The sequence below is a fragment of the Homalodisca vitripennis genome, chromosome 3, assembly GCF_021130785.1.
Source record: "Homalodisca vitripennis isolate AUS2020 chromosome 3, UT_GWSS_2.1, whole genome shotgun sequence".
NCBI classification, from domain to species: Eukaryota; Metazoa; Arthropoda; class Insecta; order Hemiptera; family Cicadellidae; genus Homalodisca; species Homalodisca vitripennis.
In genome coordinates this window covers 111,392,920-111,409,868 of record NC_060209.1, presented here as the reverse complement: position 1 = coordinate 111,409,868, position 16,949 = coordinate 111,392,920, and the positions used below count along the sequence as shown (strand labels likewise).

General features: G+C 34.7%; 1 protein-coding gene across 5 annotated transcripts in view; it reads right to left on the bottom strand.

Moving 5' to 3' along the window:
• Positions 1-16,949, bottom strand: part of LOC124357305 (protein PALS1) — a 262,643-nt gene that overhangs the window by 28,336 nt on the left and 217,358 nt on the right. For all 5 annotated transcript variants that reach the window (XM_046808971.1, XM_046808969.1, XM_046808972.1 and 2 more), the window contains one exon: positions 4,433-4,661. In XM_046808971.1, the coding sequence (XP_046664927.1) occupies positions 4,433-4,661 (229 nt within the window). The remainder of the gene's footprint in view (positions 1-4,432; positions 4,662-16,949) is intronic.

Sequence of the window (16,949 nt, the reverse complement as noted above, 5' to 3'; positions counted from 1 at the left end):
CTGTATATACATGTATCTTTATACAGAATGTAATTAAATAAGTGTGTTCGGCTCCACACAAGCAAGACTCAGTGAGACTAGCCGTGTTGTATAACTATTTGTTTGGTTTTGAAAATTATAAAAATTTGAAATCCTTATCGTCACACATTTTTCATTGGGCCTGATTACAAAAAGACCCAAAATGACTTCAAATGTCTATAATTTCTGGTAAAGTGACCCAATTTTTTTGTTCTTTTTCTGTCTTCAGGAAGGGTATCTTGAAGGATTGTAACTATTAAATTTAAAAACTTTTACTCTACTTAAAGTCAATTGCACCACCTTAATAAGATTTGTTTTGTAGACTTATTAATATCCAGTAATGTTCAACAATAAAACCGCAGACTGTTAAAGATTATAATCTTCAGCAGTCTGTTTATATTCTTATTTGTTTATATGCAATGTCTTTTGTTAAATAAAGTTTAAAGATCAAATTAAATTTATAGTTTTAATATACACCTTATATACACATATAAGAGAACTTAAAAAGGAACTTGAAAAAGTGAGATATCTGCTATTTCACCTCTTATTACCGGTAGTTGTTCCCCAAGACCTATCTCGTTTGTAACAACAAGACTCCTAGAGAGGGGAAGGGAGACAAGGTCTGTTTAACTGGTTGGTTAGGCAGCCTGTGGGCCGTGAACTGCTGCTAAATGAGCTCATCAGCTTCAGAGGACCTTCAGCTTCCCATACAAAACACTAAACCAAACTCAACTGATTTCTCTATCGCTGTTGGGTATTCAGGGAACTAGCCCATATAAATCATTAGAATCCGTTGGGTTAAACCTTCCATGTCCTAGCGTTTTTACAGTTCAGGAATTCGTTCAAAATTCATATAAAGGGTTTTTTTGAGAGCGCATTATATTCTGTCTGGTAATTTTCATTAAAAATGTAATGAGTAAAACGAGATACTGATTTTACACTTGATTGTTGATCCTAGTGTGTTTAAAACTGCACATTATAGATTTATAAAACGTTTTCTGGATGGGATAGCAATAAATTACGGAACTGGCCTGAGACTGTTGTTACAGGACAGAACATATCAATTTTGATATTTGTTTTATGACATGTGTTCACTGTACGTTAATATGTATTGTAGTTTTATATGAGTAAGTATTCATTAATAATGCACATGTTTGAAGACAAGGAGACAGTCCCAAAGTAAAAATATGTTCAATAACACTACTGAGAGCATTGTTTGTGGAGGACCCTTTACAAAACCTGACAGTGTATTAAAAAAAATTCTTTGGTTTATGTATCAACCTATGTTGCATTAACCATTAACACACTGGACACTGGCCTTTTTAGAATGTTTTGTATTACTATTGCACTGCAGACACTATTGCTAAAACTCCAAGTACAGATTATACATCTACTCCCCAGGTTATATAGATTATATAAATTTGCTTTGTGCCATATCAACTGGCAAGTGAAGTTTATTTAAAGATCAAAAGAAACCGAATTTCAAGTGTAAAAATAAAGTGTGTTCCTCTCTTTGAATTTTATATTACCCAGGATGAGATGGAGATACTATTAATCGTTTAAGAATTAAATTATTTACCAAATCCTTCTCATAAAATAACCAAATTGCAAAAACCAATATGTGGATATTTTTCTCCAAATGAATTCAGCTAAATAAAAATACATCACTCTGTAAGTGTGATGAATCCTTTCAGTTTACAAAATGAGAAATTTTAAATATGCTGTGTTACAAAAATACAATTTGAATCATACACATTTGATTTGGATGAAAATATTTAACTAAATCTTATTAGTTTTTATTTTTTATAATCCGGTATTTCACTTTAATCCATTATACTTTTGTAGATCTATTAAATTGTTTCATCGATTGACATAACTTGTTAGTTTTAATACATTTATAAAGAAATAAAAAAAACTAAAAATGAAATTATCACCAAACTGTGGACTTGTGCTGAATAAAAGTTAAAACTCCAAATACCACAAACTGATATACTAACACGTATTATCTTTTATGACAGTCAACAGAACAATTCTCGTTTTGTTACTTGTTATACTTCATCAGGGTACAAAAAATAAAATAAAAACTAAAATAAAATAGAAATAGAGTTTTTTAATGTTGGCCATCTTAGATATGTAACAAAAATAGGAGAAAATTGGAAATTGTTTAGTTGTAAATAAATACCTGCAGCTCACAAAGATTAAAAGACTGGATTATTTTAAAATCAAGCCCAAACAAAGATAGCAAATATATATTACAAACAGAATTACTGATTAAGAAAATTTTTACATAGTCTGATAGGTAATTATTTTATCATTATAGTCTGGTAAATAAAATGAAGTTGATTACATAGTAAATTTCACATTCGTATTATTGCTGTGGAAATGATAATTTACTACATACTTTCCACGAGTTTTTAGTGTTTCCATATGTGTTTTACAACAATTTCCACAAACATATTATAAGTTATTTTGTTTTTATTACAAAACGTAATAACTCTCAATCCAATCACACTCTTCAATCACACTGGCTTTAAGAAAACACAAGAAACATAGGAGCTCCTATTAAGCCCCTATCTTGTGCCATCCTTTGATACGAGAACACACAAAACTTTATAAAATTTTCTAATAAAAGTTTTGCACGAAAAATCACATAATTTACCAAATAATATATATTTACATGAATCATTATTTGAAAATCAATATAAATATATTTACTGGTATCATTATGTGGTATTTATGATAAACCGTTTTTGTGGTTAGGGTACTGTGGTGCCCAAGTAGAAATATATAGAAATGAGTAAATTATTAGAACATTATTAAATATAGTTTGTATTTTTTATATTTTACAAATACACACTCTTTCCTTTATAATGTAAAACTGAACCATCTACCTACAGTAAATATTTACAAAACAGACAAGATCTGGATATGATGATAGGATATCCAGTTTTTAAAGAGGAGCTTCTAATTTAATGTTTTGTGGAGTAATACAAAAAGATCGTTTTAGATTCAATGCTTCATGATCCAAAATGTATGTCAGAACAGAACAATTAATTATACACTGACATAACTTTAGAGGTGCTGTTTCTAGTTGCTCAGGTCCCGGGTTCAAATCCTCTGGAAGCTCAAAACAAATGTGAACATAAACTCTTAATCTAAAATATACCTCGTGTTGATAATAAAAGGCCAATAAAACTTCTAGCTCGGATACTTTAAGTCACCTACAAAGAAAGATTAACTTACAATAATACGTCCAACAACTAACAGGTGATTGACTTGAGATCCAAGAGGAAGACACGCACAGTACTACACAGGTACACCTAGACAGGAAGGTGGGAGGACTACTGTACGTGTACGTGCGCGGTCCGCCGCGAAGTCGACGTCTACCTCTACCTCTGCTCCATTGTGTATCGTCCCACCTGGCCCTGCCGCACCTCTCCTTCATTCGGGCTCTATAGCAAGAGATACACTTGCCGCTACCCCTAGAATACCTGCCCTTGTCCTTGTACTCCCCCTCCCTGTCAGCGGTATACGTGAAAACTAACGGCCGATTCAAGCTAAAAGATCAGTTTTGAAGATCTTCTATTTATTTCACCTCGACTAACATTACATTATCAAATAAAATAAAAACAGATAACACAGAAGGATGAACTGAACTGCTGAACAAGGTGGCGAGCGGTGAGCACGAGCATCTCTTTATGCTAATCATTGTTGGCACACGAATGCCGAGTATTGTTCTGGTGAGAAAGTGACATAATAGTCGCTATTCATCGTGACCCACTTCAGTGGCAAGCTCCTCCATAACATCTCGCAGTCGCGTCTATCTTCTTCCACCTTTATTGTTTCTATTCGAGTGTGAAGTTTTCGTCTCAAGCCATACCGGTGTCACTTGGTGGTTCAAAATTAAAAATTAACCAATTGTAATTCATTATAATAAACCGTAAATGAAAAATTAGCGTTGGGGGCATATAACGGAATCTGACCAAAAATTAGTCCACCGTAAGTTGCAGATATCAAGAAAAACTCAGGTGCTCAGCTCCCTTTGTAGCAAAACTGCTTACTATCTCTTATTAATGAACTTGTATACGATACAAAAATCTTTTAGCGTTTTGATTGGTCCCGTTTTGATAACAAATACAATGTAATGAGAACTGTAACTACAAAATACTTGTTGATTTATTTTTCTCAAACCACGTATTTTACAATGCAAATTGTTATCAATTTTAATCGCTAAGCTATTTTAGAAATGCGTATACATCAAACACCGTTAGGCTAACTCACACAGTACAATGGCGGAATAAGGAAAATTAAGTCTTTCCACTATGGAAAACACAGATATCTAAATAAGATACTCGAAGCGCTTGCTCATGCCTCCTATTATAGTCTATGTGATAATTGTACTGTGGCTACTCACTGATGACTTTGTGCAGGGTGTCGGCGAACACGTCCTCGTCCTCTGGCAACTCGGGAGTGGCGGAGACAGGAGTGGGCCGCTCGTCCTCCGTGAAGGCATCATTGACCACCCCCGGGCCCGCGCCACTCTCCAGCGCCTGAAGCTTCTTGGAGCCCCGGAGCGACCGGTTGAGGAACTCATTCTGCGCCGCCACACGCTCCTTCTCGGCACGCTCCTTACGTTTCACCTCCTGCAACACCCGCACAGTCTTCTAATTAAAAAGGGACATTCTAAAAATAAATATAAAGGGGACAAATGGTTAAACATTGGCCATATTGAATACAAATCCAGATATCCGCCAACTCAAACATACTGGGACAGGTAATTTAATGATTGAAAGAATAAATAAATATTTATCAATTAAACTAGATCACAGTGCCGTTCTATTGCGTTAATGAGACTCGGGTGCCGGCGTATTAGATCAATAACATTCTAGATTACGATACCGATGTATTTATATAAACAAAACTCAGGTTATAGTGCCGGTTTATTAGATCCAAGGAATGTACATTTCATAACGATATTTTATATCAATAGAGCTTAGAACAAAAACACTATATACTGTAGATTACAATGTCGGTGTATTATATCAATAAAGTTGTAGATTATGATACCGACGCATTATATCAATAAAACTCATGTTGCAATGCCGGTTTATTATATCGATGATACACTAGATTACAATGCTGATTTATTAGATCCATGAAATGTAAATTTGATATCGATATTTTACATTAACAGAGCTCAGATTAAAACTCTAGATTACAATGTATGTGTATTACATAAATAAAAGTCACTAAATATTTATCAATTAAACTAGATCACAGTGCCGTTCTATTGCGTGAATGAGACTCGGGTGCCGGCGTATTAGATCAATAACATTCTAGATTACGATACCAATGTATTAGATCAATAACATTTTAGATCATGATACCAATGTATTATATCAACAGAACTAAGGTTAGATCCAAGAAATGTACATTTCATGTCAATATATTAGATCAACGGAATGTAGTATAAATGAGAAGTTCAGTATTTGTTTTAGTGACCTGTAAACTGGAATTTACTGTTGGTTACTTTTTCTGTGTAATACTGAGAAACTGTAGCCTACTCGTTTCACGGCAGTGCTAGCCTTCAAGGCGAAACGCTGAAAACGTTTTACATAACCCACTGGGCTAATTGTGTTAATTACTCATTTTGTTGTGTCGGCATGCGAGAAACGCCTCCTTAATCAAATTTCGCGAATGACTGCTCACGGAAATAAACAGCATTGAGTCTTGCAAGACTAGATAGTCATCATATACGGAGAATTAGCCAACAATTAATGATAGAATGTGAGGGGATTCAACATTACGAATTCCAATAGCCAAGTTGGCTAAACTGGCTGATAATGTGTACACTCGGCTTATCATCGCCACAAGTGGTGTAATAAGCCGTTATCAGAACTCACGCCCAACTGCGGCGCACAATGGAGGCTCTCAGACTTGTATACAATATACAGTATATCATACACAAGTTTCAATGCTTACGAAACCTCCAGCAAGAGATGCCCTTACAACCGTGTCACAATGGAGGCTCTCAGACTTGTATACAATATACAGTATATCATACACAAGTTTCAATGCTTACGAAACCTCCAGCAAGAGATGCCCTTACAACCGTGTCACAATGGAGGCTCTCAGACTTGTATACAATATACAGTATATCATACACAAGTTTCAATGCTAACGAAACCTCCAGCAAGAGTTGCCCTTACAACCGTGTCACAATGGAGGCTCTTAGACTTGTATACAATATACAGTATATCATACACAAGTTTCAATTCTTATGATAACCTCCATCAAGAGTTGCCCTTACAACCGTGTCACAATGGAAGCTCTCGGACTTGTATACAATATGTATATCATACACAAGTTTCAATGCTTATGAAACCTCCAGCAAGAGTTGCCCTTACAACCGTGTCACAATGGAGGCTCTCAGACTTGTATACAATATACAGTATATCATACACAAGTTTCAATGCTTATGAAACCTCCAGCAAGAGTTGCCCTTACAACCGTGTCACAATGGAGGCTCTCGGACTTGTATACAATATACAGTATATCATACACAAGTTTCAATGCTTATGAAACCTCCAGCAAGAGTTGCCCTTACAACCGTGTCACAATGGAGGCTCTCGGACTTGTATACAATATGTATATCATACACAAGTTTCAATGCTTATGAAACCTCCAGCAAGAGTTGCCCTTACAACCGTGTCACAATGGAGGCTCTCGGACTTGTATACAATATGTATATCATACACAAGTTTCAATGCTTATGAAACCTCCAGCAAGAGTTGCCCTTACAACCGTGTCACAATGGAGGCTCTCGGACTTGTATACAATATACAGTATATCATACACAAGTTTCAATGCTTATGAAACCTCCAGCAAGAGTTGCCCTTACAACCTTGTCACAATGGAAGCTCTCAGACTTGTATGCAATATACAGTATATCATACACAAGTTTCAATGCTTATGAAACCTCCAGCAAGAGTTGCCCTTACAACCGTGTCACAATGGAAGCTCTCAGACTTGTATACAGTATACAGTATATCATACACAAGTTTCAATGCTTATGAAACCTCCAGCAAGAAAGAGTTGCCCTTACCACCATGTAAACATACTGTGTAAAGATTTTAAGATATGTCCAAACAGTTTTCATTCACCAATATCGGCCCTATTCTATCTAGCTAGCACCAATCAAGATGTTTATTATCATACTGCCTGAGGTATGTAGTTTCTTAAAAAGGTTTTTTAACTAAACATAATCGCTGTGGATAATAAAACGAAACTAAACAAGTGTCATAGAATTACTATATGAGACGAATCGTCTCTCCAAAGGAATAAGAAATATATCGCTAACTTATATTTCCTTACAACATAAAAATAACAAAAAATGGCATTTCTTCTAGTGATTTGAGTAAAATTATGTTTAAATTTAAAACAAGCTAATAATAATTAAACGAGGGGTTTAAATGACAAAATATAGCTCTTCTCATACAGAATTTAATAATTCCCATATATGCAGTTGATCAGATCCCGATATATTGAAAAAGGTGTAAACGTCTGTATTTAATTCTGTTTTATATGACTGCGTCTGAATAACATTAACAATAGAAAGCTTTCAATAAAAGTTGCAAAAAATAAAAAAATACCTTTTGCATTGTTTAAAAAACGCGTGGCAAGTGCACGAAAAAACATGCTATTTAATATTTTAAGTTAAAAAGGAAAAACTAAGGTAGAAGATACAGAGTAATTTATATATAAATTTAAAAAATATTCTAACCCTTTTTTATTATATATATATATATATAATATATATGTATATATATATATGTATATATGTATATATATATATATATATTTCATATATATATATATATATATATATATATATGAAATATCAATTCATACTATTTTAGTACTTCACCATATTTTATTTCCAAGTTGACAAGCGGGCAATTTCTCGACGCCCAATCAAACGTTTGACAACATCTGCCAATAAAAGAGAATACTGATATGGGACAGTGTTTGATTCCAGGATTGCAGACCTGATCTACGGTGCTGGTGCCGCTAAAGAGATTGATTAATTGATGTTACCTGAATGGAGTTTTTGGAAAAGCGCCTATTGTTGGTCGGCGTATTGGACACCATTGTCACCGACAACTGAGATGAGCTGCATGCTATACACCAGTGTGTCCAACACTGGTCCAGGACAGGTGTACCAACGGTTCGGCGGCTATGCTACAGGTCTCGCATTGGCGAACTCAAACAAGGGATCGGCTATCGGACTATCAACACGTACATTTTACAATACGTGTATATTGTGATGATGAATATAATTAAGAATGATTAAAAAGATCCCGTGGCAAAATCACACCTTGGTTAAAGGTAAAAATTGTTAATATATGCTGTTTATTACTTTATCAGTGTAAATATAGATATTATTTTATATAAACATAACCCACGCGCAAATTTTCTATGTAGAATTTGCCAGTAACGCCTAAAAAGTTAATGTTCTATAATATTTATTTGAAGTATGAGAAATGCTTGTATAGAAAATAAAATATATCCAAATGTGTTAATACGACAATTTATACTCTAATATAGGAAATAACCGAATTATAATTGACATCTAACGTCATTCTAAATTGTTTATATGGTTTAGATATTTATTATTCTACGTAATTATCACTTGATCTGACGTACTCACCCAAAACTTTGATAACGAATTAGATCGAAATCAGGCCTACTCTATAAATTTTGTAGAATTATTTTTGTCCTAGTTTATCATTTCGATAATACTATGGTAAAACTACACGATAAGTTATTCTTGAGGAATTCGTCATTTAGGTCAAATAAAATAAATACATTTATACTTTATACGTATATGTACGCTTTTAGGCTATGCTGGCCGTTATGTTTATCTAAATGTTTTTGTATTTTATTTGTATGTATCGGTGTGTCTGCATGTGCCAGTTTGTATTTCAATTTTACCTATATGACGAATCCTTATTAAGCATGTCATATAGCTTTATTATTGCATTATGAAATAACAATACGCTAAGTTACAACTTGAAGATGTTTGAGAGACGACACTATCGCTGTCTAAACAGTATACACGGTATTCAAACGATTATATTTTGGATATGATATGGATATGAATATTTTGGGATATGATTTAATAGGTGAAAATAAATACAAAATCCACGAAAACTATGGTCTGTTTAGCTTTGTTTAACGCGTGTAAGTCTTTAAAAGAACATAACTCAGAAATTGTTTAAGTTCTGGTGTTTTAATTTTGTACGTTTGTACGTCTTATTAGTACGTCACTTTTTGCTGAATTAAAAAAACCATTACTAATAATTTTAAAATGACGGCCTTTTAAAAATATTAAAACGAAAAATTTTATGAAAACTGAGGAGAAAAGAAAAATGTATCAAGAAAGATAAAAATAGCTTGTGAAAAGATAAACTTTTTGATATCCTACTTGTTATGAAGGAAAATTGGTAACGGAGTAAATGCGAGTTTACTCTGAAACAATCAACTTCATTATAAAGATAGAGATTCAACACCCTGTATATTGGATTGGTAAGGTGAGCAAAGATACAAATTTTAAAAGCACTTGGAAGAGATGGTAAAGTTGGGGATCTGTTTAAGAAGGAAAACGGCAGATTTACTATATTTAATCAGGCCTGGGAAAGTATAACAGAACCATCCACTATCAAACATTCTAGTGTAAAGTCGACGAAACCGTGGCCGTACGGTATATATAGACAGACAAAGGGAATACAGTAGTATCGCTACAGCTTAAAAAGCGTACCGCCACACCTGATCCCGACTTCCGCTCATCACAACCCGGAACTTCCGGTTTCAAGGACGCAGTGTTGCCAACATTAAATAACAAATTCTCTTTTCTTCTCTCTTGAATAATATACAGTGTGTATGTAGCACATCTCTCTAAAATTTTGTTAAAGTTCTTTGTTCATTATTGACGATGGATGAAGTAATAAAAGAAATATGAATATTTGCTGTTTAATTTGTTGTACGTCAGTGATGCACATGTAGGCTATTTGCATTGTACTTTGGAACACATACTAAAATGGTTTTTTTAGTTTAAATTGAAGTTATTAATTATTGATTGACTAACTGTAGTAGTTCTTTCATAGTGGGAAGGAAATGCTCTAATCGTGTAATCTAGCTACAAACTAAAATACGTCAAACATTCTAATACAATATGTTTGCCAACTTGTACAAATACTACAGGTGACTACTGTAAAGAAGCGAGAGAACGGGTTGTAAAGCTAATCGTGGCGATGTAGCGCGATTGTAGGAATGTAAAGTTGCAGATTAAATATTTTACGACCATGTTTATTGAGCCCGGCAACAACAGTTGACAAACGACGCTGTCACTGTCAGCGCTCGGATATTGTGAACAACGGAGAGCGGAATGATAAGTGGTAGGAGAACAAACCTGCTGAAATTTTCCTTCACATCCTCTTAAAACATTTGCGTTTTGTATAAATTATAATGAGCTTTAAAGGTTGTATCCTATGTAAAATCCTGATGGTCGTACACAGGGCGTGCAGTGTATGCAATTCCATCAGAAAGTACGCTTACGTACTCACAACCTCACGTCACGCGATATCTATAGCAAGGCATATACTCGTAAAGCTATATGTGGTATCTATTAATTTTATAAGAGTTCATTGCTGGAGTAGGAAACCAAGTTTACATGTAACAGTCCGGCGGAAGAGAGCCAGTTTTCACTGTAAAAGTAAAGTGAAACGGTTTTATTGCAATTGATTGGGTAGAAGTTTTTCCTCAGAAATTTATATACAGTCGCGACAATTTTTGCTAGGTCGATACGTGAGGTTATCAGAAGGGTTAAAATGAAGCGATAATTTATTTTCTCAGATTATACTTTACCTAGCTCGGTACACCTCCATGTGTATTAACAGTGACGAATTTCAGTTGCTTTATCTAATTATATGGCTATGAGTATTTACGCGCCTGACGGTCGGTTTTAAGTTGCCAAATATAGCAATGTAGCAAATATAGTTGCTGTATGTTAGGCAGTATACAGTTGCCTGGTAAGATAGTAAAACACACACACACACACACACACACACACACACACACACACACACACACACACACACACACACACAATATGTATATATTATGAAACGAAATAAACTTAACAAAAAAAACCTAAAAAGAGTTTGGGTACGTGTTAATAATAATACCTTTAAAAAGAGGGGGGGGATGAAACTCGTGTCATTTCACTATGTTGTAACCCACAAGCTGAGATGTAAAACCAACAGTGTACCGTATTTGGTATTTAATATTTTACTTACTTACATTAAAATCCCTTCTGCTTATAAAATTCATTTTAATACAATTTCAATAAAAAAACGTTGTGCTGTTAGGCCTGCACAGATTGGAATGTTAAATAATGACTTTTACAATTATAATAGATTGATGGCAGACAGTTCACGTTGGTTGGCGGGCACAACTGAGTTAGCGAAGCGGAAGCAATTACAACCCATATCTGTCCAGCGTCCGCATGGTAGCATATCAATTCTTCGCGTTGCTTCCACACCTCTGGGTTCTCCTGGCTATAATTACGACGGCACGACCTCTGACAGCAGCAATCAATATTATAAAGAATATTTTAATTGTGTATCATTCAGTTTGGATTTTACGAAAGAATACCAAAATAAAAGCATTCGTATTTCGTTCATTGGTTTGGCTGTATACGATTAATTAATTCATTAGATAAAAATGTAATGTAATGAGAGAAAACATATATTACTGATTTTGCACTGTAATACGTATACGAGTATGTTAAGCATGTAGGCCTAAACGATAACATTTTTTTTATATATTATTCAAACAATATGCCCAAAAGTACAAACATACACGTTATTGTTTAATTTTATTATTTTAATTATATCATGTATGTATATTTATATAAAACAAGTTTTTTTATTAGATCATTTTTATTTCAATTTTAAATTTATAGTCCTTAAAGATACTTCTCCTGAAGATAGAAAAACTAGAATAATTGTTTATGGCTCCATAAAGAATTACAGACATTTAAAGTAGACAGTTTCGGCAATTTTGTAATCAGGCCCACATAACATCTACTGAAGACTGAAGATAAAAATATGAAATATATACAGAATTTACATAAATTATAGGTTCAAGAAGTGACATTGAAGAAAATATTTACAAGGGCTTTTGATAATAAAAAAACTAAATGTCACTCTCTCGAGTTATCATTCATGTACATAATGTAAAATGTCCATACCCTAATCTACAACAGTTTTTCTTTGGTACTGATTGTAAGACATCTTCAAATTCTGCTTCAAATTCCTAACACTTCTCGTGGAATAATACATTTTTCTACTTTTCCTTTCTTTAGAAATGTTATCATGAAGGGCTACAAAGAAATTTTTTTTTAATTCATAAAAACTATTCCATCAGATAACTGGCTGCAACATGTTGAGGCTAGACGTTCATTCGAACAAAACATTGTATATAATTTTCGTTACAGTAAAATTATATAAGAGGCAAAGAAAATATAGGACCACTACAAACTGTATTGCCAGAGTTTTATACTAGGGCATTAAACGTATAAGTTATTGTCAACATCTTAGAAAAATTGTGTATTAATAACCGTCACTCCCGTAAGGGTAGGGGGAGGGCTGAATAAACCAGAACGTCACTTATCCCAACAATGACAAAACTAAGTCGCCCGATCATTAAAAATTCAATAATTATTTAGTTTTGTTTATCAAGTGCGAGAGAAATTAACTACTTTTTGCTCGATCTTTGAAGAAGAACGTTTACACTTTTGTTTTCTTGGGCAATCAGTTGTAATTATTATGCACTGCTTTTCACACCAGCGCTTGTCTCACTATTGAAAAGAGTATAAACCTATAGATACAGTTATGAAATACCCGACAGAACGTGACTAAAAGGGTAATGCACATTCGTATAGGCAGACGGACGAATTGACCTTTGCCCTTAAAATCAATAGGGTTTCCTTTGGAGGAAGAGGAATCTATGTATTAAGTTTCAGATCTATAAGACCTTACCAAAAGTTATCGCACAGACAGACCAACATACGTACGGACGGACTGTCCTATAACGTTGAAATAAATAAAATTCTTCCTTGGGCCAAGAGGAAACTACTACAAGTCTATACGGCGATGCTATGAAGAGTTATCGCTCAGACATACCAACTTACTTACTGACGGACTGTCCTATAACGTAGAAATAAATAAAATTCTTCCTTGGGCCAAGAGGAAACTACTACAAGTCTATACGGCGATGCTATGAAGAGTTATCGCTCAGACATACCAACTTACTTACTGACGGACTGTCCTATAACGTAGAAATAAATAAAATTCTTCCTTGGGCCAAGAGGAAACTACTACAAGTCTATACGGCGATTCTATGAAGAGTTATCGCTCAGACATACCAACTTACTTACTGACGGACTGTCCTATAACGTAGAAATAAATAAAATTCTTCCTTGGGCCAAGAGGAAACTACTACAAGTCTATACGGCGATGCAAATGAAGAGTTATCGCTCAGACATACCAACTTACTTACTGACGGACTGTCCTATAACGTAGAAATAAATAAAATTCTTCCTTGGGCCAAGAGGAAACTACTACAAGTCTATACGGCGATTCTATGAAGAGTTACCGCTCAGACAGGCAGACTGCTCGTTGATCGTTTAATTTCAAGATAAAATAGGACCAAGTAGTACCTATGTACCAAGTTTTAAATTTGTACGACCTTCAAAAACGATCGCACAGACGGATGAACAGACAGACAGACGGACTACCCTAAAATCTTGGACATGACTCACGACTCACCGTGCACTGATGTATCGGCGCTAGTAGGATGTCACACATGACGGCGATGGTTGCACAGTGAACATGACACCTACAGAACTGTAACTGGTGTGCGACTGCGACTATCACTACGGTATCACAGCATGGCTTATCACTGAGTGGTGTGCATGCCGAGCGCTCGTCACCCACTCACTCACTCACCTGCTACAACTACCTCAATACGCTTCCTTCGGTTTATCAATGCGGCCGGTAATGAACAACCCTGTCTAGAATCATTACGGACACTCTAATCACTTTTGGGTTGTTAGTTAACAGAAATTATGCATAACATTAGTTATATCACACACGCCTTTATTTAGTCAAATACAGTTTGTCTTTTAAGACATTCACTATGAAAACAAATAGCTTGCACCATCTAAAGCGCAAAATTTGTCCACTGAACGAAGAGATTAGATATTTCCAGACTCGTTAAACTTGAAACTGGGTACTCTGGTTGCCCTTCCAAACCTTAAATTTAAATAAGTATTTGAAACGTCCCTATTATAAAATTGTGGGCCGTATAGTGAGTGACTGCTCCTGAGAAATAAGTACGACATTTTCAAATTGTTATAACCGCAAAAAAGCTGACGAAGAGCCCCGAAATTTGGAATCCATGTCTATTTGAGAGGTGTATATTTCGGAGAAAACAACCAACAACCAAACAATTATATTCGGCTTATGTGAGGTGATGCATGCAAAATTTTGTTTACATGATAATAGCACGACTCTTCTAAAATAAAAATAACTCAAAACGATGTAAAATAAACAATAGAATGTAGAGTATACAAATTTGGCACAAATACTCTTCAATGGAGTATTCCAACTTGCGAACTTATCTCTTGAATAGACAGAATTAAAACTCCATCAAGAATACACAAATTAACACCTTACTTTCAACCAATAACATAAGAAAAATAAATAATCTGTAATTCAGAATTTGTCAATGTTTACCATGACTGTTATCCTGAATTTGTTTCCAAGAGAAACACCACTTCAAAATTTTTACACTTCCACAAATTGTAAACATTTCTTAAAGGATGACTAATATACAAACCGGTTTTCCGTGGCACAGGGAACGAATTCTGATGTACATCACTTTATTTAATTAAGTTCAATGCTACAAATGAGAAAATAATAGCGCCGACAGGACTATTTTCTCTACACGGCATACGTCGCTGGATTGCGTGTTGTCTACACATGTACTGAAGGCGACATGAATATCAGTTACTCAAATTGTTTATCAAGGTTCCATGTATATTTTTACTGTACGTTCCAGTTAGTTACATTGTTACTTGAAACCATGAATGAAACCATGTTTCGTCAATTAAAACATGCATAAAACTAGCATTAGTTGACAGTACTGTATTATACTTATTTAACAGCAAAACAAGGATTAAAATCGTCAAGAAGACAAGGATTAAAACAAATCAAATCACGTTTTTAAACGAGGAGTCACAACTCTCGCCTAAAAACCAGCGCCATTTGTAATACATGTAGGTGATAAAATTAATGTAGCAAGTTAATCGATCATTGATTAGATGAGTTTAACCTTAACATAAGTGAACAACTAGATTATCGACAATAGAGATTTAAAATAATAAAACTTTGATTTCGCTAAGTATAATCATTGTGGGTAACCTGACTTCACTTTAACCCGAAATAATGAAATGTTTGATAGCCCTGTAAATTACGTACTTACAAGATTACGTACTTTCTGCAAACACTTTGTTGTATGGGGAAAGGACGAGCCAAAATTGGTATTACAGATACTGAATCTCAAGGTCTCATTTTTCTTATCTTGATCAGATTAGAAATAAAATGTTTGTCTAACCAGAACAGGACATGAATGGTATTTGCCCTGCTTCACTCTTAATAAACACTAAAAACCACACTTTAATAAAACGAAAAAACATTTATAGAAACATTATTCACGTTCTGGCGTTCTATCTACAAGCAGGGTGGATAGAAAGTAGATATTAGAAGAAGCTCTCTGGATCCCTTCAACAAGGACAAAAACATAAATACACCATTACTGTCGTATAAAAAGACGATTTAGTTGATTTATAAATACCGCACTTGATTGTTATGGATGTATTTTAATTGTTATTCTCGATTAGTGTTATATAAATAATATAACTGCATCCCGGCCTACTGATGAAACGATATAACAATAGAAGCATTAATACCATGTACTCGTTGGTCACCTATATTACCTTATAGCATATTCCTGAAAAACATTTCTTTCCAGAATCTTCTATTCACTATAAACTACGAAACACAAGGTATCAACTGAGAAATTGACATAAGCATTCTTAACATCTCGATATAAAACACGGGACTTCCGAGGCTGGCCTTCACGTAATCCTCGCGTCTATAGAGAGAGTTAAGATAAGCGTCCCCAAAATCTCTATTTATCATTGGGAATTCCTAGGATGGTCTCCATATAATCCTCGCGAGTAAAGGCAGAGTTAAGATTAGCGCCCCTAAAATCTCTTATATAACATTGGAACTTCCGAGGCTGGCCTTCATGTAATTATCGCGTGTATAGGCAGAGTTCAAGTTAGCGTCCCTAAAATCTCTATGTAACATTAAGACTTTCGAGGATGGCCTTCACGTAATCATCGCGTGTATAGACAGAGTTAAGATTAGCATCTCTAAAATCTCTATGAAACATTAAGACTTTCGAGGATGGCCTTCACGTAATCATCGCGTGTATAGGCAGAGTTAAGATTAGCATCCCTAAAATCTCTATGGAACATTAAGACTTTCGAGGATGGCCTTCACGTAATCATCGCGTGTATAGGTAGAGTTAAGATTAGCGTCCCTAAAATCTCTATGTAACATTAAGACTTTCGAGGATGGCCTTCACGTAATCATCGCGTGTATAGGCAGAGTTAAGATTAGCATCCCTAAAATCTCTATGGAACATTAAGACTTTCGAGGATGGCCTTCACGTAATCATCGCGTGTATAGGTAGAGTTAAGATTAGCATCCCTAAAATCTCTATGAAACATTAAGACT